Here is a 26,915-nt window from a genome sequence, read left to right as displayed (position 1 = left end):
ATTATATACTTTGATATAAGATTACAACAAAAGTAGAATTTTGTAATTTTTTTGTCATACATTGTTGAATAGGTGAACACTATGACCAAGTATGTGAACCAAAATGGGACAGAATGCTTTTTTCATTTCAGTGCGACTTTAAAGACGTAGGACTGGATGCAATGACCAAGCCGGATTTTCCACAGTCGAAGCCGAACACCTTCACGGTTGTTTCTGCCAAATTGAGTTGCAGTGCTGAGCGCTCCTCCCAGGGTTCCAGAGTTCCTCTGTCCTGGTTGTGACCCCAGGGTCTGGCGACGGCACCGGCTGAGCCCCTAGCCTTGTTATGATTGGATAATGAGATATACCCCTGGTGACCGGCACAGATGATAAGGTCACAGCATCCCTCAGGTGACCGTCTGAAAAACTAAGACATGAACCTCACACGGCGGCGATGCCAAGAGAAAAGGGTTTGAGATGGGGGGATGGAGGAGAGGGAGGAGGAGGGTTTGAGATGGGGGGATGGAGGAGAGAGAGGAGGGTTTGAGATGGGGGGGGATGGAGGAGAGGGAGGAGGAGGGTTTGAGATGGGGGGATGGAGGAGAAAGAAGGAGGGTGTGAGATGGGAGGATGGAGGAGAGAGAGGAGGGTTTGAGATTGGGGGGGATGGAGGAGAGGGAGGAGGAGGATTTGAGATGGGGGGATGGAGGAGAGAGAGGAGGGTTTGAGATGGGGGGGGATGGAGGAGAGGGAGGAGGAGGGTTTGAGATGGGGGGATGGAGGAGAGAGAGGAGGGTTTGAGATGGGGGGATGGAGGAGAGGGAGGAGGAGGGTTTGAGATGGGGGGGGGTGGAGGAGAGGGAGGAGGAGGGTTTGAGATGGGGGGATGGAGGAGAGAGAGAAGGAGGGTTTGAGATGGGGGGATGGAGGAGAAAGAGAAGGAGGGTGTGAGATGGGAGGATGGAGGAGAGAGAGGAGGGTTTGAGATGGGGGGGGATGGAGGAGAGAGGAGGAGGGTTTGAGATGGGGGGATGGAGGAGAGGGAGAAGGAGGGTTTGAGATGGGGGGATGGAGGAGAGGGAGAAGGAGGGTTTGAGATGGGGGGATGGAGGAGAGAGAGGAGGAGGGTTTGAGATGGAGGAGAGAGAGGAGGAGGGTTTGAGATGGAGGAGAGGGAGGAGGAGGGTTTGAGATGGGGGGATGGAGGAGAGAGGAGGAGGAGGGTTTGAGATGGGGGGATGGAGGAGAGGGAGAAGGAGGGTTTGAGATGGGGGGATGGAGGAGAGAGAGGAGGAGGGTTTGAGATGGGGGGATGGAGGAGAGGGAGAAGGAGGGTTTGAGATGGGGGGATGGAGGAGAGAGAGGAGGAGGGTTTGAGATGGAGGAGAGGGAGGAGGAGGGTTTGAGATGGGGGGATGGAGGAGAGAGGAGGAGGAGGGTTTGAGATGGGGGGATGGAGGAGAGAGAGGAGGAGGGTTTGAGATGGAGGAGAGAGAGGAGGAGGGTTTGAGATGGGGGGATGGAGGAGAGAGGAGGAGGAGGGTTTGAGATGGGGGGATGGAGGAGAGAGGAGGAGGAGGGTCGAATGCGTCTGCTAGTGATTTAGAATAGAAGGATTTGAGCGAAGGAGAAAATAGATATATAGTATTAAAGTCGGACATTTACACAGTGAAACTCTGCTTAGAGGAAGCAGATTACTGGTTGATTACACTGTTGGACCCAGGATGAGAAATCATTCCCAGCTCTGTGTAGTGTTTGAGTTGGAAGGGAGAAAAATAGTCAATTTGTAATCAGGCTTAGCTTCAGTTCCATCATTTTAATTGTAGTACAAATTAATTCATGTCATGTTGGACTGTTAAGTGTTTTATATGTCAACCTTTGGCACAAACAACTGTGATGATGTATGATTTAGAAGAGACGAGGTGAAACTGAACGCGAATCGCAGTTGAACATGACCTCAGAGGAGTCTAACCTTTGCCCTTCGACCTCTAGCCTCTAGTGTGTTTATGAAACATGTTGTATAAAGGGATGTTTTGCTGGTTGTCTTTGGTGGCTGGTGAGAGAGTATGAATGACAAGAACACGTGAATGAATTCCAGTAGGCACTTCATGGCTCTCAGACTAGAGGAATTGTTCCAGTTACAGTTTGATTGCTGTCAAATACTATTTTCTCCCAAACATCTGAACTGTAGGGTTTGCCAGTCAGCATGCAAGAAGCCTTATTAGCCATAATGACCAGCAGGAACTCCTGACTTCGTCTCTGAGTATAGACCCCCAACTCAGCACTTTTACAGTCGCATTAAAACCTCTTAACAAAAAAGATGAATGTCTAGACGCTATTTATGAAGGTTATTTTGCCTAGATTCATTTGATTTTATTGTTTTTCAGAACCTGGAAAACTCATTTGGAACATATTAGATTTACTTCTGAGTAGAAACTTGTGCCAAAGGTGAATATTCCCATGGTTTGGGATGACGTGACCTCATGTTGGCGTTTTTTGAGAAGCACTTTTTTTTTTATTCTCCTTGTAAGCTGCTCATGTACAGTTTAGTCAAAACATGTCTGTAGTGAGTCTGTAGTGAGTCTGTAGTGAGCCTGTACTGAGTCTGTAGTGAGTCTGTAGTGAGTCTAGTGAGTCTGTAGTGAGTCTGTAGTGAGTCTAGTGGGCCGGTAGTGAGTCTGTAGTGAGTCTGTAGTGAGTCTGTAGTGAGTCTAGTGGGCCTGTAGTGAGTCTGTAGTGAGTCTGTAGTGAGTCTAGTGGGCCTGTAGTGAGTCTGTAGTGAGTCTGTAGTGAGTCTAGTGAGTCTGTAGTGAGTCTGTAGTGAGTCTAGTGAGTCTGTAGTGAGTCTAGTGAGTCTGTAGTGAGTCTGTAGTGAGTCTAGTGAGTCTGTAGTGAGTCTAGTGAGTCTGTAGTGAGTCTGTAGTGAGTCTGTAGGGAGTCTGTAGTGAGTCTGTAGTGAGTCTGTAGTGAGCCTGTAGTGAGTCTAGTGGGCCTGTAGTGAGTCTGTAGTGAGTCTGTAGTGAGTCTGTAGTGAGTCTAGTGGGCCTGTAGTGAGTCTAGTGGGCCTGTAGTGAGTCTGTAGTGAGTCTGTAGTGAGTCTGTAGTGAGTCTAGTGAGTCTGTAGTGAGTCTGTAGTGAGTCTGTAGTGAGTCTGTAGTGAGCCTGTAGTGAGTCTAGTGGGCCTGTAGTGAGTCTGTAGTGAGTCTGTAGTGAGTCTGTAGTGAGTCTAGTGAGTCTAGTGAGTGTAGTGAGTCTGTAGTGAGTCTGTAGTGAGTCTAGTGAGTCTGTAGTGAGTCTAGTGAGTCTGTAGTGAGTCTAGTGGGTCTGTTGTGAGTCTAGTGAGTCTGTAGTGAGTCTGTAGTGAGTCTGTAGTGAGTCTAGTGGGTCTGTTGTGAGTCTAGTGAGTCTGTAGTGAGCCTGTAGTGAGTCTGTAGTGAGCCTGTAGTGAGTCTAGTGAGCCTGTAGTGAGTCTAGTGGGCCTGTAGTGAGTCTGTAGTGAGTCTGTAGTGAGTCTGTAGTGAGTCTAGTGAGCCTGTAGTGAGTCTGTAGTGAGTCTAGTGGGTCTGTAGTGAGTCTGTAGTGAGTCTGTAGTGAGTCTAGTGCAGGGGTGGCCAACCCGCGGCTCGCGAGCCGCATGCGGCTCTTTGCCCGTCAATGTGCGGCTCCTCCATCCATCCCCCCCCAAAAGTTGGCTTGCGGCTCTTCCATCCTTTCATTAAAAAATAAATTCATTCATTCCATAAGAACGTTTCTCTCTCTCTAGTTTCGCTGTGCATTTCTTCCCGCCCATTTTAGTTTATTGCAGATTTGTCATAAAATCATGATTCGTTTCGCTAGTGAGGAAGTCGCGTGAGAACCACTTCAAACCAATCATATAGGTAGCAAATCACCTTGGTAACAAAATTATTAGGTGCGTTTACATGGACAGTTTGAATCGGTTTCAAATAGGTTTGGAAGACCAAACCGATTGAAAATATGTCATATAAACACCTCAATCCGACTGAAATGCCCCAACCCGATTGAAATTCCAATCGCTTTCAAGGAGGTAGTTTAAACCTTTTCGAAACCGTTTGGTCCGTCATGTATAGACCTTGAAACGGATTGATGCTGCGTTCTGCGTTCATTTTGCGCATGTTCAAGACTTGACTAATCAAGGCATGCTCGACAGTTCCGTAGTCAGCTGTTTGTAACCATCGTAACGCAATCACTCACGGCTGCGTGCGCGTTCGAAACATTTGTTTCGTTGTCGCATGTAAACATCCAACCAGTTTACTTTGTATCCCATGTATACGCTCAAGCTGAAATCAGCTTGAAATCAACCAGATTGAAAAATATTTGTCATGTAAACGCACCTATTGTAAACAAAATAATTTGCTTTGCGTGGGTCATTCTCTTTTACGACAGAAGCTAACGTAGCCTAGGCTACTGTACACAACCAAAGAATGGCTGGAAAGAAATGCGCAGCTAAAAGAAAATATGAAGACGAACACAGGACATTTTTTACCCGAGTGGGGAGAGTAATTTTTTCTTCATAGAACGTAATGGTAAGCCATTCTGTCTGATATGCCAGACATCATTGGGACATTTCAAAGCCTCAAATCTCAGCCCAGTCCAGCCCAACGCAACCCAGCCCAGTCCAATCCAGCCTAACCCAGTCCAGCCCAGCCTAACCCAGCCCAGTCTAACCCAGTCCAGCCCAGCCTAACCCAGCCCAGCCCAGCCTAACCCAGCCCAGTCCAGCCAGCCCAGTCCAAAATATGTCAGAAAATATCTTGTGTATGTATTCATTTTAAATAAATTAACTTTAAATGTATATTTAATGGACAATAATGTTTTTCTTCTTATTTTAGACTGGGGTGCCTTGGGATTTTAAGTACTTATGAAGGGTGCGGTGACTGAAAAAAAGGTTGAGAAACGCTGGTATATATGGTGTGGCTCTGGGTGGTACCACAGTAATTTTTGTGGCTCTTAGTCTCTGACTGGTTGGCCACCCCTGGTCTAGTGAGTCTGTAGTGAGTCTGTAGTGAGTCTGTAGTGAGTCTAGTGGGCCTGTAGTGAGTCTGTAGTGAGTCTGTAGTGAGTCTAGTGAGTCTAGTGGGCCTGTAGTGAGTCTAGTGGGCCTGTAGTGAGTCTGTAGTGAGTCTGTAGTGAGTCTAGTGGGCCTGTAGTGAGTCTAGTGAGTCTGTAGTGAGTCTAGTGGGCCTGTAGTGAGTCTGTAGTGAGTCTGTAGTGAGTCTGTAGTGAGTCTAGTGGGCCTGTAGTGAGTCTAGTGAGTCTGTAGTGAGTCTAGTGGGCCTGTAGTGAGTCTGTAGTGAGTCTATAGTGAGTCTAGTGGGTCTGTAGTGAGTCTGTAGTGAGTCTGTAGTGAGTCTAGTGAGTCTGTAGTGAGTCTGTAGTGAGCCTGTAGTGAGTCTGTAGTGAGTCTGTAGTGAGTCTGTAGTGAGCGTGTAGTGGGTCTGTAGTGAGTCTGTAGTGAGTCTGTAGTGAGTCTAGTGAGTCTGTAGTGAGTCTGTAGTGAGTCTGTAGTGAGTCTAGTGGGCCTTGCGTGTGCAGAATGACAGAGACCCTGTTTTGCTTGCGGCTCAGCCTGCGAAGCCAAAGTGGTGGTTTCTCTCCTCTTGGCAGTGAGTTTGAAAGTCGTTCAGTGGTTTAGGGGTGTGTGGGGTATTGTGTGTGTGTGTGTGTGTGTGTGTGTGTGTGTGTGTGTGTTGGGTAATGCAAAATATGCTAGTGTGGGGAACAGCTGAGGCAGTTACAGATCTCTGCAGGGTTTTCTTTCTTTCTTTCTTTCTTACTTTCTTTCTTTCTCTCTTTCTTTCTCTCTCTCTCTTTCTCTCTTTCTTTCTTTCTTTCTCTCTTTCTTTCTCTCTCTTTCTTTCTTTCTTTCTTTCTTTCTTTCTCTTTCCCTCTCTTCTCTTTGCTCTCCTCAAGGGGAGTCTACTCTTTTGTGCTGAAACATTTCCTCAACGGCTGCAGAAAACACCACTCAGACGACATGTCAGCGTCTACCGCGTCTACCGGAGACGTAAAAGACAGACAGAGCAGAAGAGAGAGAGCGATGGAGAGATGGAGGGAGGAGAGGAGAGGAGAGAAGGGGGCTGTGTGGAGCCTCAATGGTGCCTGAAGTGGACAGTAATGAGGGTGAGGAACTGCAGGTCAGTCTGTCAGCTCCTGAGGTCTGGCTGGGATGGACTGGGATGGGTGACCCCTGCTCCTGAGGTCTGGCTGGGAAGGGTGACCCCTGCTCCTGAGGTCTGGCTGGGATGGGTGACCCCTGCTCCTGAGGTCTGGCTGGGATGGACTGGGAAGGGTGACCCCTGCTCCTGAGGTCTGGCTGGGAAGGGTGACCCCTGCTCCTGAGGTCTGGCTGGGATGGGCTGGGATGGGGTACGGATAGCTGATTTGTGGTGTGTGTTGACTAGGGCTGGGATAAATGATTATTTTGGTAATCGACTAATCTAACGATTATTTTTTTCGATTAGTCACGATTAGTCATTTGTTCCGGTCATGCCTTGAATCTCTGCTTTCTGTAGCTACTGCTCCTCTTCTGGCCTCTAGCTAGAGTATTCCTTCAATAATTCACTTAATTGGTTATCTTATCTACAATCTACACCATCCATAGTACCTATTTCGCACCAGGATCTTGCTCTGGTTGACAACCACGTTGCTTCTTGTTGATACTTTCTTCTTCTCGGTCTTAAATGAACAGTTGCGGCAGCATCGAAGTGAAACTGCCTCCAGTATTTACTGTGGCGGCCCGTGTATTTACAGGTAGCACTAGCTAACTAGGTAGCTGATGTGTTGAACGCCAGTGAAAAAAGGACTTGAGAACAGACAACATGAGGGTGAAGTGGAGAAAAAGGCACGACCTAGACTTTAGAATGTGTGGGAGTACTTCACCCAAGTCAAGTCCAAAAGGACGCTGCGATGCAAACTATACAAAAAGAGTGAGCATTGTGTAGCATCAGTTAGCATCGTGTACTTTTGAACTTGTCACATTACATCCATGCATTAGAACCGACTTCATCGACGCATACATTTCACGTCGACGAATTTGCATAATCGATGACGTCAACGACGTCGACGAATCGTCCCAGCACTAGTGTTGACGGTGTGCTTGTGTGTGTGTGTGTGTGTGTTTCATGTGTGTATGTGTGTGAGTAGCAGGACTCTCTACGGCTAAACCCCAGATGGCATTTCCTCTGTACCAGACACAAAACACAGACTAGCAGCATTCTGCTGGATAATACCCCAAAACATAGAGATAATGCCCCAGGCATGGTGAGGCATTTCTAGGTAAGCTTCATAAGCCTCAACCCAGTTTTCCCTTTGTACCTAATGGAACTTCAAATCCACCCTGTATGGTGAAACATATTGAGTTATTATCAGCGTTTGTAGAGTGTAGAAGAAGAGAGTCCATATGTTGATGTAACACACATTTGTGGGTTCATTTCCGTAGGAAAGGCTGGTAGTCTACCCAGACAAAGCAGGGCTTTGGTGTCTAAAGTAAGGCTACACTCTAGACACTGATCCTCTAAGCCATTACAGGGGTCTCTTATTCTCCCCTCCCTCCATTCATCCCTTATTCATTCAACCCTGCTCCATTTTGTTGCCAATGTGAGTTAATGAGCAGCTTCCTCATCTGCATCAGCTGAAGTGCATCGTGGGTAAGGATGTTACGGAACATGGCGGCCAAGGGTTCAGACTACAGTCTGTTTAAATGTATGGTGTTATTTACCGTCACTTTAAAGCAAACCCGATGAAAATTAAGACTGAGGCCTTGCACACAATGACACATTAGCACTCACATTATACGCAAAGATGAGCGCAACAGGGATTTTGGCACTTCTGTGCCACCTAAAGGTGCGTTTGCATGGATTGAGCAAAGTTTGCCCCTAAGTAGGTGGAGCTTGCCTGGGTCCAGACCTTTGAATCCGCCCACTCCACCGAGTTGACCGATTCTTGGTCTGGCATCGTAACATGAAACGGCGATTTCTTGTTTGAAAAATGATCGGTCCAATGAGCAACTAAGGACTTTTTTGCTGAATTGGCCTACCATCTTCCAAAGCTGTTGGACACTGGCCTGAAGTGGCCTCGCATCTACTGTAATGGTGCATTCGTTTGTGGTCGGAGCTGGAAAGTCGCAAGTGGCAAAATACCTACCTCCGACCTGTGTGCATTCGAGCTAAAGCGAATGATATGATTATGATATGATATTGACGTCAGTCGGCAACTGGGGGCTGAGAAACCTATCCGAATTTGCGACGAGGAAGTGCGAGTTCACGCGGCGTTTTATTTAATAATTCCTAGTAGCGAGTCGCAATTTGCCACCTCCCAGTTATAAACGAACGCACCATAACAGTTCAGCTGACGGCTATCCCTCCTCGAGACCCCCGGACGAGCGTCCGGAGAACAGAAAACCCTCCGTTGTTTGACCGGAACACAGAGAATGCAGGCAGATTTGTGCACAGAAGTCTTTCATCAGGTGCCTTGGAATATGATATTGTTCTACATTTCTCTACAATGACAGAACTGAACAACCAGCCACTTTGACCATAGCACAGTAGCATATGCTTATACCATTTTACTAAAGTGCCACCATGTTTGGGCCCTTCTACACTGTGACTTTACCTAGATACCACAACACTGATTTAACCATTTTAACCCTGAAAGTACAGTGACAACATTTTGAATATTAATTGGATTTTCTCTATAATACTAGAAAGCGCAGTTTCTCAGCTTTCAGCAAGTGTTGGAGTGAGGAATTTTTTAGATTTGTTAGATATTTTTTTTATATTATTAAATATTTGTTAGATATTTTTAAAATGTTGCCGGTGACGTGGTCGTATCGAAAGGGCTAAAGTGGCTTTGAGGGAGATAAAGAGGGGTTTGGGGCAGATTCTCAAAGCAGCAGTTTTCATTTTTCAAACACCCTCATCCAGTCATGGGGGGTTAAGTAGGAGTGCCCAGTCATAATCTGTCCCAGCTGCCAACATTGTTTACACAGACTGGCCCAGACTGTGTTGTGCAGAGGTCTGGCCATCGAACCGTAGAGGTCAGGGTTTTGGCAGTAGAGAGAGATCAATGTGTCATCAATCAATCAATCAATCAATCAATCAATCAAAGCTTTATTTGTATAGCGCATTTCATACCCAGAAGCAACACAATGCGCTTTACAGAGAACAAGGGAGGTGGGCATACGACCCACTCTACATATTCCAGAGTGGTACAGAATGGTACAGACGCCAAATGACTCTCTCAGTTCTCTGCTGCTTATCTGTCAAATCAGATCTGGATGCATCTGTCGGAATGTGACTTTCAGAGACATTTATATACATTCTAGACCGATTCTATATTCATTGACAGACCCATTTAAACAGTTCACACACAGATGTTCTCCTCCCACGTGGATGTAGTATACATAAAAAAAAACATGAATATTTACACTTGCCACATAATATTTATAGATAAATCTTGAATTGATAGATAAAATAACAAACACAATTTCAAAGAAGACTAAGAATGTCTAGAATGTATACAAATGTCTCTGCAAGTCACATTCCGACAGATTCATCCAAATATGGCTGAACATGCAGATTTTAGATGATTTTAGATGATTTTAGATGATGCCAAGACTCTGGAACGCTCTTCCCCAGGCCCTGAGAGAGCCATCCACTGAACTCATGTTCAAAAAACTTCTTAAGACACACATGTTCAGGCAGGCCTTCGGCCATCTATAACGCCTTGCTGCTCGCAATGTTGTTTTTTTCTGTTCTGTGTCGTTTTAATTTTGTCTCGTGTTGTGTATTGCCATTTTAATTTATTACTGTAAAGCACTCTGTGCATCCGTGCTGTGAAGAGCGCTATCTAAATAAAGCTTACTTACTTACTTACTTACTTACTTACTTACTTACTTACAGATAAGCACCAGTATGAATGAGTAAGAATGAGGGAGATTTACACATTGATCTAGCCATCGCCTGCTCTGGAACTTCTAAAGGGCATTGGCCAAGTTTAGTGCACTATTCTAGATGTTATGCAGGTGTGCTTATTTAGTTGTCGTCCATACTTGGCTTCTAACGTTCATCTCGATGCCTTCCTTTATTATCAGAAGCCAGTCCTATTGGCCAGTCTCTTCCAGATGATCCAGACTGGATTAGACAGAGACCGCCTCGTCCCTTAACTTACCCATTCCATTCAATTTCAGCCAGCCTTATTTCATGTACTCATTCATGCACTTTCACACATCCACACGTCATATTTTTCTCCTGTTGATGTTATGATGAGAAGCGCGGTATCTTGCCAACATCTGATCGTGTTTATGTGACTCCCAACAAAAGAGCTATTCGGAGACACCCATCGTCACGACCCATGTTCAAACTCACGGTTAAGAGCAGCTATGCCGTAATGTGCTGAAATCACCATTCACTCCCAAACCATTATACCCTATTATACATTTAGGATTATTGATGCTTGCATGGACTGGACTGCTAAGTGTTAATCGCACACAGATGTCCAACTCCAGCTCATTCTGTTTTTTTTCAGTTGGATCACACTCTCGCCAATTGCCGTTGTGTGGCTGAGGTGTCCGATCCAACTATTGTTTATTGGACACTGTTAGCGTTCAGCGGTCAGTCATCACTTTTAAATGGAATGGAAATTGAATCAGTACAATACGACTGTTACTAATGGCAGTTCCAATGGAAATGGCAGTATTTCATACAAAGTACAGCAGAGCAATGCCAGTCATAGCATTCTAGTGTTGGCGTAGTAAGGGTAGTGTAGAGGGACATTCACCCTCTCACCCCTCTCCCAGCATGCTCAGCATGTGTGGTTGGTGGCTGTCTCACTGTTGAGACCACGCTGGACGTAATAACGACCATGGCTGACAGGTTTATTGGACCCTGTCGATCACACACACACACACACACACACACACACACACACACACACACACACACACACACGTCAGCGTCACTCAGGCTGAATAGTGAAGACCCTCCTCTGAGGCCCCCCACTGAGCCCCCCCCCCCCCCCCCCCCCTCTCAGAGCCAATCATATCCAGCCAGACTGGAAGCAGAGCCCTGATTGGAGGAGCCCTGGACATCCTGAGGGGCTCTGATCAGACCCCCCCCCGGTGAACAGCCTGCGCACACACACACACACACTCACAACCACAACTCTAACTCAACCTACAGGCTGTGTACAGTATTACTTGTGATGAGTGAAGACAGAGCACACGTGGTACCGGTCTGTCAGTCTAGATCACACTGTCACTCCACTGTACCGTGTACTGTGCGTGTGTGTGTGTGTGTGTTTGCATGTGTGTGTGTGTGTGTGCGTCTAAGTGTATATGTGTGTGTATATGCGTGTGTGTGGGCATGTTGTGAGTGACTATTGCAAACCAGTGGAAATGGCCCCAGTGAAGTGAAAGTGAGTGAACCGCTCAACCAGAGCAAATGGGTGGTCTGTGTCTCTCTCCTACTCTATCTTCTCTTGTGGATATAAGTTTCCATCACAAGCTTAGCTGCGCTCGTTGAAAGCATGCCAGTCTAGCCCTCAGCTTAACCTCGGACATTATCTAGCGGTTCTGGAAGTCAGAGAGAAAGGAGAGATTAGCCAGTCTAGAAGAGTGGTTCAGAAAACAGAGCTCCTCTGAAGGTGATGGCATAGAAGAAAAATTGTTCCTTTCGATTTGTGGTGTCCACCAAAGGTGTTGATTTGAATGGTGAATTTTAAATGATTCAGTAGGTTGGAGGTAGGGCGCGCTTCTCAAAAACCCTTTTAGAGTACGGTGCTGGACTCAAAAATGAAATATACTGTATTTAGACAGAGCAGCTCACGTTGATTGATGGAGCACAGAGACAAAAATTCTCATTCTCCATTTATTTTGTCCAGTTGGTAACGCAGACGTGTTTCGGCTAGAAAGCCTTTTGGAAGTGACTCAGTCAATTTATCTTCCATTTGTGTTGTGAGTAATACTTTAATAGCCTACAGTGACTGACTGACTCACCGTAACCCTGTACATGTGATGCCCCGAAGATTTTGTTGTATGGGTCACAGATTTAATCACTGATATAAAAAATTAGATAGATAGACAGACAGACAGACAGACAGACAGACAGACAGACAGACAGACAGACAGACAGACAGACAGATAGACGGATAGATAGATAGATAGATAGATAGATAGATAGTCCATTATTTTCTGTAATTTAATTCAAACCGTGAAACTTCCATGTATTCTAAATCCATTACACTAAGTGAAATATTTCAAGCCTTTTTTGTTTTAATCTTTATGATTGTACAGTATGCTCAATATGTTCATTCATACACTCAATACTTGGTGGGGGCTCCTTTTGCACAAATTACTGCATCAATGTAGAGCGTGGCATGGAGGCAATCAGCCTTGGAATATTTCACTACATGTGTAATGAATCTATAATATATGAAAGTTTCACTTTTTGAATTAAATTATGGGAAATAATGAACTTTCCACAATATTCGAATTTTCTGAGATGCACCTGTAGATAGATAGATAGATGGATAGATGGATAGATAGATAGATAGATAGATAGATAGATAGATAGATAGATAGACAGATAGATAGATAGATAGATAGATAGATAGATAGATAGATAGATAGATAGATAGATAGATAGATAGATAGATAGATAGATAGATAGATAGATAGATAGATAGATAGATAGATAGATTGGGCACTCTGCACTAATGTTAGGAAAGCTAAACTTCAGATGCTGCAGACCTATAAGGTTGTTTCGTACTATACTGTACATTGAGACCAGAAAACATTTGAAACGGTTTTGGTTTTGGAGTATAAGATCCCTTTCAGAGATTGACAGACAATGAAACAAAACAGTAGAGTGTGGTAGTGTTGTGTAGCAGAATCTGTGTTGCCTCCACCCTAGGGAAAGGTTCTGCGGTTCCAGGTGCTCTAATTGAGATGTTTCACCATGTGTTTCCATTATACAGAGTCTAGGTTGAACGGCTACTCACACAGAGGAAATTACAGTACACTGAGTGCATGTTTCACATGCTGTGTGTGTGTGTGTGCGTGTGTGTATGTGTGTGTGTGTGCATGCATGCATGCGTGTATGTTGCACAGAAGTAATTACACACTGTGCGTTTCACATGCTGTTCGCATGTGCATGTGTGTGTGAACGTCTAACCAACATTCAAATGGCCTGAAGGTTGATCTCCAGTTATAAGATGCTGGAAAATTTAAAAGGCAACCTGTTGATTTTCTCTAGCAACGACTACAAAGACACTGCTCTCTACAACACACTGTAAAAGACGGAAAATGACTCTTCCTACTTCTTTAAACAGCTTCATCCTGTAGAGCACCACACTCATTTGAGAAGATGCTGATCAAAAATCAAACCAAACCAAACAACACACTTGCCCTCAGAACATGTCACTTGTCACAGATTTGTTCTCTGTTTAACCAGGGAACATGGAGACAGGGTTGGGGTAAGGGTTGTTGTGGTCACTGAAGATCGGTATTGTCCCAGTGTAGCTGTGAAGAGTTCTGAGATTAGTCCTTTATGGAGACGAGTAATTTAGCATTCAGACCGCCAGGGCTTCTCCTGGAGGAATGAACAAAATGAACTGTTCTAGGCTGTTAGCTAATGTGATTGCTTCCACAGCTATATAAACTCTCGCCTGTGGCCAAAACGTATGAGTGGGAGGCAGGGATAAGGGGAGGACTTGAAACATAGAATTAGTTTCCCAGACTGCTCCAGTTTAACAACCCTGTTATTAAATAGTTGTAACATAGTAACAACATTGTTCACAGGGAAAGAGAGAATGGTTGGTCTAATATTTTGTTGCCTGTTGACATTTTCAAGTCTTTACGAACAATGGTATTTAAGTTAATATTAAGTTTAATTTCAAGGAATACAGTAAAGACTGTGACCTTTCTGTGGGTCTTGGAATTCCTTGCTGTTGTTGTCATAAGTGGAAAGATATTTTGGCTTGGTGAATGTGCGAGTGATTCCCTGTGAATTAGCTGGAGCCGAATGAGGTGAAATTGAGATTGCACTGGAAAGCTGCCAGGTTTGTTCCAACCCATTAGCATCTCTGCTAGTATTTAACATGTGAACATGATTCACAGGGCCCCGCTAATTTAGCTAGCATTACCTCAGACATACGGCGTGAGAATGGTACGAATAAGAGTCCCAACGGCAATAAGAGTCGGTTGTTTTCGTTGTTTACTCCATGCAGCTTGAATTAAGGGTGATTGTGGTGGATCTTTAATCAGACAGAGCATTTTTCCAGACTGAGTTAGCATGCTTGTCCTTTTATTTCTGGTTTATACACGATGTGCATATCATCAATGAGAAAGAGCTTAACCTGTTTACTGATGAAATGGCTAGGAGACTGACCAAAGACATCACCAGTGTTTATTCCTGGCTCAACAAGGCACCATTAACCAGAACATCCTGAACATCTTTCAGAAGTTCAATTTCTGGGTTCAACTTTAGACTTTTCCGTCTTGGGATCACATGGAGGATTTGGTTCTGTGCTGTCGAACATCTTTGCTGACATTCTACACTCGTTAATCTGTCTTTTTGGAGGATTGGACAAGGAAATGGCTGTCATGGCCATGTGCTGCCATGGTCCTTTTTTTGCCATGATTGAAAGGGTAGACCAAATAGTGCACATCAGAGCCCTGGGAAAGCCTCCAGCCAGGAAAGACATGGGAACACCATGTCAACTTTTCCATTCATGAAAGGTTTCACTTGAGTTCCCTGTTCTGTTTGAAACACATTTCCCTGTTAGCTTTAAAAAGTGTCTTTGATCGACCAAACGTTGTGTCTCCTCTTCGAGGGTCTCCATGCCAGGTTTAGGTCTCTGGAAAAGGTCTCTCGCTGGTTGTTATACATTAATAAATAATCAATAAATGCTTTTCAATAAAGGCATTTGTTTGAACAGTACTTTTCATTAAAAAAGAGTGACGCGATTCAAGGCCAGCAAATAAACCAAAAAAGAAAATGCTGATTATTGATAGTTCTGTTACTTCAGATCCTGCTGTTGCTAGCACATATGGTGCGAAGTTGTGTTGACTTAAAAAGCCTTACATCGTTGACACAATGTATGCGAGTAGAGGTTGGACAACTGGCTTCAAATCCTTGGTTGTTCTGAAACATCTTAGTTTGCAAAGGATACCCTTAATTAAAAGCTCACAATGCACCAGCCCAACTTCCAAGTTTTCCTTCGAATCAATGTAGGCTACCCCTGTAATTGTTACCTAATTTGTACGTTTTCAACAGATGGGAAATTGGTAGCTGCTGAGCTTTTAGTTACTTCTTGTTACCTCTAGTGTCACCTTGCTTGTGGTAAGGAAACTAGCTGCATTTGAAAGGTATAGAGATGCCAATGCTATCCCAGCGTATTCTTGACATGACCATGCTGTATTATCTGGTTTTCCTTTGGGTTCCTTGTTAGGTCACTCCCATCCAAAACTAATTTTAAACTGTGAGGCAGCTGTGTTAGGCTAATTGTCCTTCTTTCAACAAGGAAACTCTTGTTCACTAATCTGCTTGCATCTGCAAAAATGTGGCTGTCTGTGCAGCCTGGGTAAAAACCTTCCGCTCACACTCATTCCTCCAAGCAGCTGCAGGGGCAGAAGTCCTGAATAAGCCCAGCAGCTCATTAAAGAACAGAAGAAAGTAAGCTGAGAAACGTGACCTTCGACCTCGGCCAAAGAACAGAGCTGTTAGGGAGACGAGCGGTGACGTCATTGTGTCGGTTGTGGTAATGCTACGCTTTTTTTTTAATAGGATATCCTCACGCCGAACTTGATGACACAAGAGCGTACCTGAGCTACGAGGTCATTCCTCGTTTCCACAGAACAGCTGATGGCTGGTTGGGAGGGGCGAGGGGTCATTGTTAATGAGAACATGTCGGTCTTTCATAAAGGAACCATGGTTGGAGGGTTTACTGGGTTAGTGTGTGGCTGCATCAACGTACCTACCCTATGTCTTCAACTGTTTTTTAAGGTTTGCATAAGCAGTTTGAAATGTGAATGTGAAATACACTCAAATGAAATGGTCTAATGACATGAAAATAGTGTAAACAATTGGTGATTAAATAACAGTTTAATTCAGTGAATGTCTCATTCTGGAAAATCTCCAATAACATTACCAGCCCGGTTGCTCCTCTGTTAAGGCTGCCATCCCATCTTGATTCTGATTGGCCCTCAAAACAGCCCATCTGACTTTTGATAAGTCAGTGAAAGAGGGAATTGAAGTCTTTCCAGAACTAGGGCTACTTATCAGCCCAAAAGCAGCTCGTGGTTGCCTGTAGGTGCGCCGACACAGATGGGAGAGTGTTTGTGTGTGTGTGTGTGTGTGTGTGTGTGTGTGTGCGTGTGTGTGTGTGTGTGTGTGTGTGTGTGTGTGTGTGTGTGTGTGTGTGTGTGTGTGTGAATGAATGAGCTTATCCATTCAAAGTCAATTGTCAACTGTTGTTAAAAGCTCTGGTGATGTTGTCTCTCATATTCTGTCCTTTATGTCTCAAACACACACACACAGTCCACTGGAGAGGGATCTGGTTTCCTGTCTGTTTGCAGGAAGCTCACAGTCAGTCCAGTTGAAGCAATGACATTTGAACCTCGACATCCGCACCCACTTGCCAAAACAAATATTTGGCAATAACTAGGAATTTAGTCTAAGAAAATATCCAAATGATTCACTATAATAGGGATATTTGTCTGAAATCCTATCAATCACACTCTCCTCTGTTTTCCAAAGTTTAATGTTCCTGTTTAATGTTCTGCTGTTTCCTTGTAGAAATTGGACCGGTTACCATCACGACGGACCCAAAGAAGTTCCAGTATGAACTCAGAGAGCTGTATGTCCAGGTAGGTTCAAGAGTTTACGACCCCAAAGACTGCAGAACCTGTGAATAACAAAGTCTTATTCTGATGCCCAGTCCATATCTAGACAACCTCTCCACGACCGTTTGTTTGTCTTCCTGATTTTCCCTCACATCACGGTTACAAACACATCTCTAAACAAAAATAAACGTCAGTTCTCCCACAACTGCTTAAAGGGAGGAAGTTGCCTTGTGTGAGCGTGCAGTTATGGCCGTCTCCATGTCAACAATGCTGAAACGCTTCACTGAGTCAGATTTGCTCAGCTTAAGCACAGAGCAGTAATACGTTTTACAGAAAGTGATGAGCTTTGCAGTTACAAAAAATCAGTAGCATTCAGATGACTTAGTATGTCCTGTGAGAACATATCTGGCGCGTGCTTGTGAATCCTTGGCGTGCGCGAGCGTGTTTTTGGCGTGCGAGCAGGGTGTCCTGTGTGAGAGATTGTGCTTCCTGTTCCATTCCTGTGCCAGCACTCACCCCTCCTCCCCTCTTTGATCGCATGCGTCCCAAGTGCAGAGGCTAAACAGAGGAAGAATCTTTATTTCTTCGAACCCGAACTCTGACGATCGTGCCGTGACATTAAGCAGCTCAACTGTAATGTTACATTCCAAAGCTTAGCCAAATGTTCAGTAGGCCAACTACAGTCTTGTTAACAGTGCTTTCCCTCAAAGCCGGTCGAGATGATAGTCCACTAGTCAACTCTCTCTGACAGGCATCAAGTTGGTGGTGATAGATGTTCAGAGCGCTTCCATATTTCTGAGACGGGGGTGGGACAGAAGTGCACAGGGGGTGATGGGTTACAGGGACGAGGGCCAGGAGGGTTGAGGTTTGGGAGGGGGAAAGAGGAGTCCTCGCATTCCATCCGTGTGCTCTGGAAACATGGATCAGTCAGTTCCAGATGTTCCTCTGGCCTTTCCAGCTCTAGTTCCAGCTCCCATCGGGCAGACACGTGCCTTCTGGAATGCTGGAGGGGACAGCGTTCTCTGACCCCACAGAGAAAGAGGGGAGGGGAGGTGGGGGGTTGAGAGAGAGAGAAGGAGGAAGTCTTTTCAAGTGTAATGAGGCATGGGCTGATATTTATAGGGTCAGCAGACCAGAATAATCTGTAATCTTAATATGATTACACCATGAATGTTTTAAAAATACAGATTGACTAATAAATGTTTCATGAAGCCTTTATGGCACTCTGCAATAGAAAACGTACTAGTCGTTAACATTTAGTAGAAAAAAATAACCTCTCATTGACAGTTTGTAAGTACATAGAACACATGTTGTAAATCATGCCTATTGTCAGATTCTTAAAATAGACTTATTTTCAACTGCCTTAGTGTATCAGCCCAAATTCACATTCCACTGTAGGTAATACAGTGCCAAAGTTTGCAAATTTTGCATAATTTGATCCCTAATTTGTTACAGGTTGGAGTAAAGCATTACATCAGCATTGGATTGCAAATGTTTCATACACAAAATAGTTGTGTATTAGTATTAGTAGTCACAACTTTAATTGGCACAATAGGCCCATTCAGTGAGAGTACAGATGTTGCATACTTCTAGTGAGCATTGCAGACATTCAGGTACAGTACACTAATCCTGAGTCAAATTATATTGTGGTTTCCATCAGGGAGGTGGAGACTGTCCAGAGATGAGCATCGGTGCCATCAAGATTGCCCTGGAGATATCCCTGCCGGGGTCCTTCATTTATGTCTTCACAGATGCCCGATCTAAAGACTACAAACTGACCCACGAGGTCTTACAGCTGATCCAGCAGAAACAGTCTCAGGTAAAGCCTCACGTGTCCCTATAGTCACTCTATCAAACAGGAAACAACAGGATAGTTAAAGAAATGAAAATAGTTGTTTATGTGTGTGATTGCACGTGTGGGCTTGTGTGTGTGTGTGTGTCTATGTGTGTGTGTATGTAGGTGGTTTTTGTGCTGACCGGAGACTGTGATGACCGGAGTCACATGGGCTATAAGGCCTATGAGGAGATCGCCTCCACCAGCTCGGGGCAGGTGTTCCATCTGGACAAGAAGCAAGTCAATGAGGTAGGATATGTCTTAATGGACGTCCTGTCAGTCAGCCGGAATGGGATCAGGCCGTTAGACCAGGAACCATTGCCCAATCAGCAGTTGATTGACACATTTCCCCAGTCTCTGTAGTTTTTGTAGCTTTCTCTTTCTCTCCACATCGTCCAGTTACATTTCATGATCAGAAATGTGATTGGTACTTCGTTAGGATGGGATCAGAAAGGGAGGATTCCTCCATAAGTAACTAGGAGTTGCAGTTCATTAAACTGACTCCAGTGCTCCGGGGGGTATTCAAGAAAACGTGTTTAGTGAAACCCCTGAGATGGAATTGAATTGAGTTGAATTGAATCTCAGGGTTAGCAAAGGTAATGGAATCTCAGGGTTTTCACTAAACCCACTTTCTGGAATACCCAGCAGCCCTTTGAATGGACGGATCTAGGATTTAGTTCCAGAAGAATGAAACATTCTCAGATTTCAGTCATGGAGGGATGGAGGAGAGATCATTGAGTTCCTCAATTTGGCCCCAAATTGGCCCCAAAATGTGTCAAGCCATGTACAGTAAATAACACTAGAAGTTGATACTGCTTTCATGTATTCAAGTACAGGTCGGTCTAAGCCTAAAGTCTAGGTTTCCTGTACTTCCTGTACTGTGAAAGATGTCTTTAATTAATATATCTCTCTTAAACAGATTAATCCGCAGTGTTCCAACTAATGCAAAGATTTTGTGAGTGGGTGGTTTCATTGTTGTCACAATGAAAAGTGGTTTATAAATAAAATGAATTATTAGTTGATCAAAGTTCGGGAATATTATTTGTGTTGCTGAAGGTGAGGATATATTTGAATGAGAGGAAGTTATTCAATTTTCAAGACACTTTCTGTCAAGTCTGCTTCTGGAAGGTAAGTCAGAATGTACAGTCTATTTATATGCCTTTCTCTACTAGGGGTGCCTTCCAAGTCACTTTTCTGAGGGCGAGGCAGACACCTTTTCGTGGTGACGGGGGGTCAGTAGCTGCGATTAACCACCAGAAGCGAAGAAAAGTCTGCCAACTGAGGCGACCACCCGGGCTGGTGTTCGGTTGCCAGAGGCGGGGAGAGCAGCCGGAGGAACTTGCTCTGCCAGCTACCAACCCAAGTTTCTGCAGCTGAACTCCGAAGGGCTCACCCCCAGTAAAATCGACGTCATCAAGCACCTGGCCTGCACCACCAAGGCCCTCGTCATCCTCTAGGGTTAGGGTTAGCGTTACTAGGAGACCCACTGGGTAACAGCAGATAAGCTAGTTCTCCCAAATTTTGCTCTAGCTGGGTCTACCCTAAGCAGGAAGCATGGCCTCGCTACATTCGTCCATCAAAGGTTGAACTGGAAAAGTGGGACATACGAGGGCAAAGAACCCCAATCATCACATCCTGTGGCAAAAGAAGTGTCTGACCTCTGGAAGGCTACAACTCCTAGCAGCGGTAACATCTCTGGCGAATTCATACCAGAGGAGTTCGCTGCTGCCCTCCAGCATGTAAAGCCAGGGAAAGCTCCAGGGCCTGATTCTTTCTGCCCGGAGCTTATACTCCATGTTGCGCCTGCCTTGAAGTCCTGGTTAAGAGCGTTCCTCTCTTCCTGCTTGCACCAACTTAAAGCAATACATCGCATATTTGGACCTTTACAAACATGTCTGGTGCTAATTCTCCAATTAGATTTACTAAAAGTAAGCTGAATCATCCAAACAGTCTACTTAGAAAAATAATACATTGACATTTATTACCTTTTAAAACTCGCGCCCCCGGGACGCAGCATTCAGTCGAAGTGCTTAAACACACAATAGTAGCTAACTATTCCGGCGTCTATGGATATCATGCGTTTTTTAGCTCAATGATATCATGGCGGAGGTGAGAAAACCGAAGCGAAACATCACGGAGGAAGCCAGAAAAAGAAAAAGACAATCTGATAACATTACGACAGTATGACAGTGCCCTTACTCGCAGAGCCTGTGGGAGCACAGTTCCGAGAAAACCTGAGAAAACGCTATGTATTGCTTTAAGATCCCCAAAATCTGGAGAAGAGCCCTAGTTGTTGCGATCCCTACGCCGAACAAGCCTGATGGGGACCCCAAGAGTTACCGCCCCATCTCTCTGTTATGTATCCTCTTCAAGATCCACGAGCGTCTCATCTGTGCCCGTGTCGAACAAATCATCGATCCACTGCTCCCACAGCAGCAGACTGGGGTCCGACGTGGGAGATCGACCATAGATCAAGTCACTTTGATGACGCAAGACATGGAGGACAGCTTCTTGACTAAAAAGAAGGCCGGAGCCGTCTTTATAGACCTGACGGCTGCCTACGACACCGTATGGCACTGCGGCCTCACCTGCAAGCTGCTCCGCCTGCTGCCGGACAGGCACATGGTCAGCATGATCATGGAGCTTGTCCGAAACCACAGCTTCACCCTCACCACCGGTAGCGGACGGCGAAGCAGGTTGCGATGCCTTAAGAATGGCGTCCCCCAGGGATCTGTCCTGGCCCCCCTCCTTTATAACATCTACAGTACACCTACGACCTGCCGATCACAGTCTCCAGGAAGTATGCCTACGCAGACGACCTTGCGCTGGTGTACTCAGCTGGAGACTGGCAGGCCGTGGAGGAGACACTGAGCCAATACATGCAGACAGCAGCGGCATACCTCCGGAAATGGAGATTGAAGCTCAGCGAGGCAAAGACGGTATCGGCGGCCTTCCACCTTAACAACATGGAAGCCAAACGTGAGCTCCGAGTGCATACTCCTGCCATGCAGTGCCGAACCAACCTACGTCGGCGTGACATTGGACAGGTCGCTCACGTTCCGCTGACACCGCTGACATTTAGATCACCAAAATGATTCCCGAGCGCGGCACCGCTGCTGCTCACCGCTCCCCCAGGGGATGGGTCAAATGCGGAGAACAAATTTCAAACACTCAGGTGTGTGACAATCAGTGGGACTTTAACCTTTTAACCTTTAACCTCGAGTCACTGTGCAAGAAGTTAACAGCTCGTGTGGTGTTGATGGGGCAAAGACAATGCGTACGTTAGCCCTAGCCCTGGTCTACTTGACCAGTGAATACTGCACACCGGTCTGGTGCCGCAGACTGGGGTGGGAGGCAAACACCTCCAGACTCTGTGATTTTATCCCGGCCGCCGGTCCATCCCCTCTCGGGATGGACTTCCCCAGACCGGCGTGGGTGAGGCTTAACTGCCTCTGGACTGGCGTCGGACGCTTCCGCTCATCGATGCACAGATGGGGCTTGACATCCTGTGTGGCGTGCGAGTGTGGCGCCGAGGAACAAACCGGAGACCATGTCATCCAGGACTGTCCAGGCCACCGAAACAGTGTCATGGCTCCTGGCGGTGTGCCCGGATATATAGCCCGGGTGACCCCTCACCCAGGCTCGGGGTGGTAAAAGGATAGCCCCTCGGCCCCGAGCCTGGGGGGGAGTGAAACATCTACACCCAAACAAAGAAGAAGAAGACTAAGAGAAGGAAAGGATTGAGGGGAGGGTGGAGGAGCAGACAAGAGTCCTCCAGAGCCCCTAACTCCCACCTGCTTCCGTGACCCCCATGGTCTGACAGGAAGAGAGGCAGAGCTCTTCTTCTGTCTGCCCAGCCAAGGCCCTCCACCTTGCCTTGTATGATCTCCCCCTGACAGGCATGTCAGCATGTTTTGGCCAGGGGGCGTAATAGTCATGACGTTGCCCCAGAGAGGGGCTTGATGGAGAAGGCATGTGTAGAAGGAACAGGGCCTGGATTAAAGAGGGTCTCTGGGCAGGTTCACACAGGAGCTGTGGGTCTCTGGGTCAAGGCCCAGGGGGGAATATCTTCACAGCACATGTTTAGAAGATGACCTTGCAGCTGAAGGAGAGAAGGTGTGGGGGAGGGAAGGTTTGTTCATTCGAAATTTGGATTTGGTGAAGTAGCAGAACACCAGTGAAGCAAAGATGCAGATGACTTGATTGAAATTAAGGAATTTGTCCAGTCCACAAAACTGCAAAATAAAATAGTTTTTTAAGTTGACATGTGGAAGTGTCCTTGAGCAAGACATTGGTCCTAATGAGCAGGCTGGCACCTTGCATGTACATGGCATGTCAGCTTTTAAAGGACAAGAGTTCACAACCGATGGGCAGAAACGGGAGGGTGCATTTACCCAAGGGGACGTGGCAGCCTGGGGATTTGAACCGTTCGTGGTACCATATGAATGAAGACTTCTGGAGATGTCGCCATTGACTGATATTGCATATTATGAAAAAGATAGTGACGGACTTCTGAATTGACCATAGGTTGCAGTGAGGAAAACTTTTGTCACAGTTCAGTGAAAAAAAAAGCAGAAAAAAAAGCATAGCACAGGTGATTTATTTGGAAATGTGAAAAATAAATGTGGAATGTGAAATGTCTAGAAATTTAGATTTGTTTTAAAAAGCCAAGCCCACTTTATTCAATTATTACCAACGTTTATGCATCAACTGAATAATGACCCTAGATTGTGCAAACCGATTTTGGTATGAATCCATGTAGCAGATTATGAGATATAAACTTTTCACATTTGTGCGACACCCATAGTGGTGGAATATCCCAAAACAAGGTAGCGAGGCTCGGACCTAGCGTCCAAACACGTGCACCAAGTTTGGTTACCAATGATTTTGCCATTTTTTATTGAGTATTTATATAAAATTGTACTTAACAACACAGGTTTAAAAATGTGTAGTGTCATAATGGATTAACATATCAACATTTCTTTGATAACTTTAGATCAGCGAAGTCCGTAGATGATCCCAACGGTTTCCAACGAGTTCGCCAAAATAGGTTTTTGAGAAAATGGAATAAAAGACCCAAAATGTTAAATTTTTAGTGCAGAAGACCATTGGAGTAAAGATGCAGATGCATTGATTGATTAAATAGATGTAAGGATTTTAACTGTACGCCAAGCCGTTCTTGAGATAATTGCAAAAACGTAAACATGATTGTTATAGCGACACTTTGAGATCAATGAGTGTAATTGTATGTGCCCGAGTAGTGGGTGGGATGTACAACCCACCTGCCAGTTTTCAGGAGTTTTGAGCATAGAAAGAAAGAAAGAAAGAAAGAAAGAAAGAAAGAAAGAAAGAAAGAAAGAAAGAAAGAAAGAAAGAAAGAAAGAAAGAAAGAAAGAAAGAAAGAAAGAAAGAAAGAAAGAATGAGAACAAAAGCAATAGGGGTCCTGCCACAGCAGCAGCTGCTTGGCCTCCTCAAAACAAAGAAAGAGAATAATGTCTGCATTCTGTAAGTGATGCTGAAATGTTCCCTACCCCTGTTGGTGTGTAGATCCTGAAATGGGTAGAGGAGGCGGTGCAGTCCTCCAAGGTCCACCTACTGTCCACAGACCACTCCAGCGGAGTCAGCAGCACCTGGCAGATCCCTTTTGACCCCAGCCTCAAGGAGGTCACTGTGGCCCTCAGTGGCCCTGCACCCGTCATCGAGATACGCAACCCCCAGGGTAACTAGGCTGCAGCAGCCCCCAACACACACACACACACACACACACACACATACACACACACACACACACATCCTGCATTCCATTCAGCTCAGTTCAAGCAGTTCAAAATTAAACTTACTCTGTGATTATTGTGATAGGCATCCATTTCAACCCAGAAATATTCTCTGATAGTGGGCCAACTGGTTTCAAGTTGAGAATGTTTGTTAGGTTTGGCTTGGCTGAGACTACAAATAAATAATAGTAAAAACTACATCATATGTATGTCTCCACAGGAAAGCTGATCCAGACAAGAGATGGTTTGAACGAACTCCTGCACATTCCCAACTCTGCCCGGGTCGTCAATATTAAGGATCCTGGACCAGGAATGTGGTCAATTAAGGTAAACACTGAATTCCTTACTTGACAAAATGTCCTTTGGTCTTTTTTTTAAGAATCAGGAAAGGCAGTTATTTAAAATTACTTTTACAGGTCAGCAGTAGCAATCACTTCACAGCTCACACTCCAGGAGCTACTACTACTACTACTACTACTACTACTACTACTACTACTACTACCACTACTACTACTACTACTACTACTACTACTACTACTACCGTGGTGCCCTTGAGCAAGGCACTTATGCTCTGCTACTAGGGGTCTCCAGTGTTGGGTTCTGATGGTCCCTGGGCCCCCCTCAAACTGAAACGGCCAGCAGGGTGCCCACTTTGTTGATACGAGAAGGCAGGAAATGACACATTTTTACCTGAGTGATTTGTTTGTGGTCGGCGTGGCTCCAGAGGCTGAAGAGCCCCGTGGGGCCGGTCTCCACGCACCGCCGGACTGATTTACAAGGAGAAGGACGAAGCGAAAAGTGGCGCTGGAGGGTGGAGTTTTTGTTACCCTTCCTGGTATGAACAGTGCAAATTGATGGTCTGCTTCTCTCGAACTGTGGTCGATTCCTGAAGTTTTCCGGGAATTATTTATGCCTCGATTTAGGTCTATTATGTTGTTGTTTATTTATCAACATCACCATGGCAACGCTTCCCTCAAAATGCCTTGCATACTTGCATATCACTACACAGGCTCTTTCAGGCCTCCACCTTATCATATTTTCCACAATCCCAGTTCTCTGCCATGAGCTCATGTCCTCCTGCCCAGAGTATGTTATTCCTATTGTAAATCCGTAGGTCCAATTAGTACGTGTGTGCTCTTGTTCTTATGCCAAATGAGGTTGGTCAGTGTTTGATGTATTTAATACCCAGCTGTGTCTACACTTAACCCCAGGGTTAAAGTCATGCTGAGCTGTCTCAGTCAACCGCCCAGTCAAAGAGAAACGGATGTGTTTAGGTCTCTACCAAGGGCCAGACAAGAAGGTTTCCCAGAAGCTTCTTTCGTTAAGAGGCTCTTGGGCCATTCATTTAGAGCGTTCTGATTGGTCAACTGGTCTGGGCAAGCTCTCTGATTGGTCAACCGAATGGGCTAAAGAGCCTCTTAACGAAAGAAGCTTCTGGGAAACCTGGCCCCCAGGGCTTTCTATTGGGATAATGTTTGAGGATACTACTAAGTATAGACTACTAAGTCTATTGGGATAATGTACATAGGCTGATACTACTAAGTATTCATCTTAAGATAGCTTCACATGCTGTACCAACAACTAATTCTACCGACATTGGTCGTGTGGTGGTCATCATTAGGCTACGTTAAATCCATTAATTGATGATGACTAGCGTAGGGGAGTGGTGGGCAGTCGGCTAATTTAGGCTCAGCTGTTTGGCGCTGTATGAGACTACTTCACAACAGAGACAAATAAATGCAAGTTAGTTTGGCAACTGAGGCTAAGGGGGCAAACAATACACTCGTTTGGTTTATGTGTTAGCTGGCTGGTTAGCTGTCATCACTCGGGCACTCTGGATGGGGAAAGGGCAGGGGAGGAATAGCGCGCCTCCGTTTGTGTCCGCTTTTCGCGTTTACCGTTGACAAAGGAAGAGAGGGAGGGGAGGGGCACATGTGCGGGGGGGGGGGGGGGGGGGGGTCTGGCAAAATTACAACGCATTTTGGGGCATTATTATTGCACGCTTTTAATCGAGAATTGATCGATGTCACCATGGGCCACATACAGTAGGCCTACACTGTAAAAAAAAATAAAAAAAATAATAGAAAGAAAAAAATAAAGTAACTTTCAAAAAGGCACTTGCCTTGTCCAGAGGTCAAAGGGCAGGTGCTCTAGCACCACCTCGTGTCTATCTGTGCACGTTCCTGCTGACCTCTCCTCATGCTTTAAGAGTGTTTCTTTAGCACCGCCCAGACACTCAGGAACGGATCCAGCGATGCCAAACAAAACCAAACACCACAAATCTAGAACAAGATACTACGGACAAAAATGGACAGAATTTGTCTGTCTCTTTTCTGTACCTTCTTTCTCTATCTCTCACCCTCACCCACCCTCACCCATCCTCACACACACACACACACACACACACATGCGCTCACACATATTCCCCTCCAGCGGATCACAGAAGGACAAAGTCTTCCCACAATG

At 45.4% G+C, this 26,915-nt stretch overlaps 1 protein-coding gene across 1 annotated transcript in view; it reads left to right on the top strand.

The window, feature by feature from the left end:
- Window positions 1-26,915, top strand: part of hmcn1 (hemicentin 1) — a gene marked incomplete at both ends in the record, with an annotated part of 177,189 nt that overhangs the window by 33,330 nt on the left and 116,944 nt on the right. Inside the window, 5 exon segments of the mRNA XM_084459084.1 lie at window positions 16,794-16,864; window positions 18,501-18,659; window positions 18,801-18,923; window positions 24,223-24,394; window positions 24,670-24,776. Of these exon segments, the coding sequence (XP_084315210.1) occupies window positions 16,794-16,864; window positions 18,501-18,659; window positions 18,801-18,923; window positions 24,223-24,394; window positions 24,670-24,776 (632 nt within the window).

This window comes from Borostomias antarcticus (genome assembly GCF_949987555.1).
Source record: "Borostomias antarcticus genome assembly, chromosome: 26".
Taxonomy (NCBI): domain Eukaryota; kingdom Metazoa; phylum Chordata; class Actinopteri; order Stomiiformes; family Stomiidae; genus Borostomias; species Borostomias antarcticus.
This window is presented reverse-complemented; position numbering and strand designations above follow the sequence as displayed.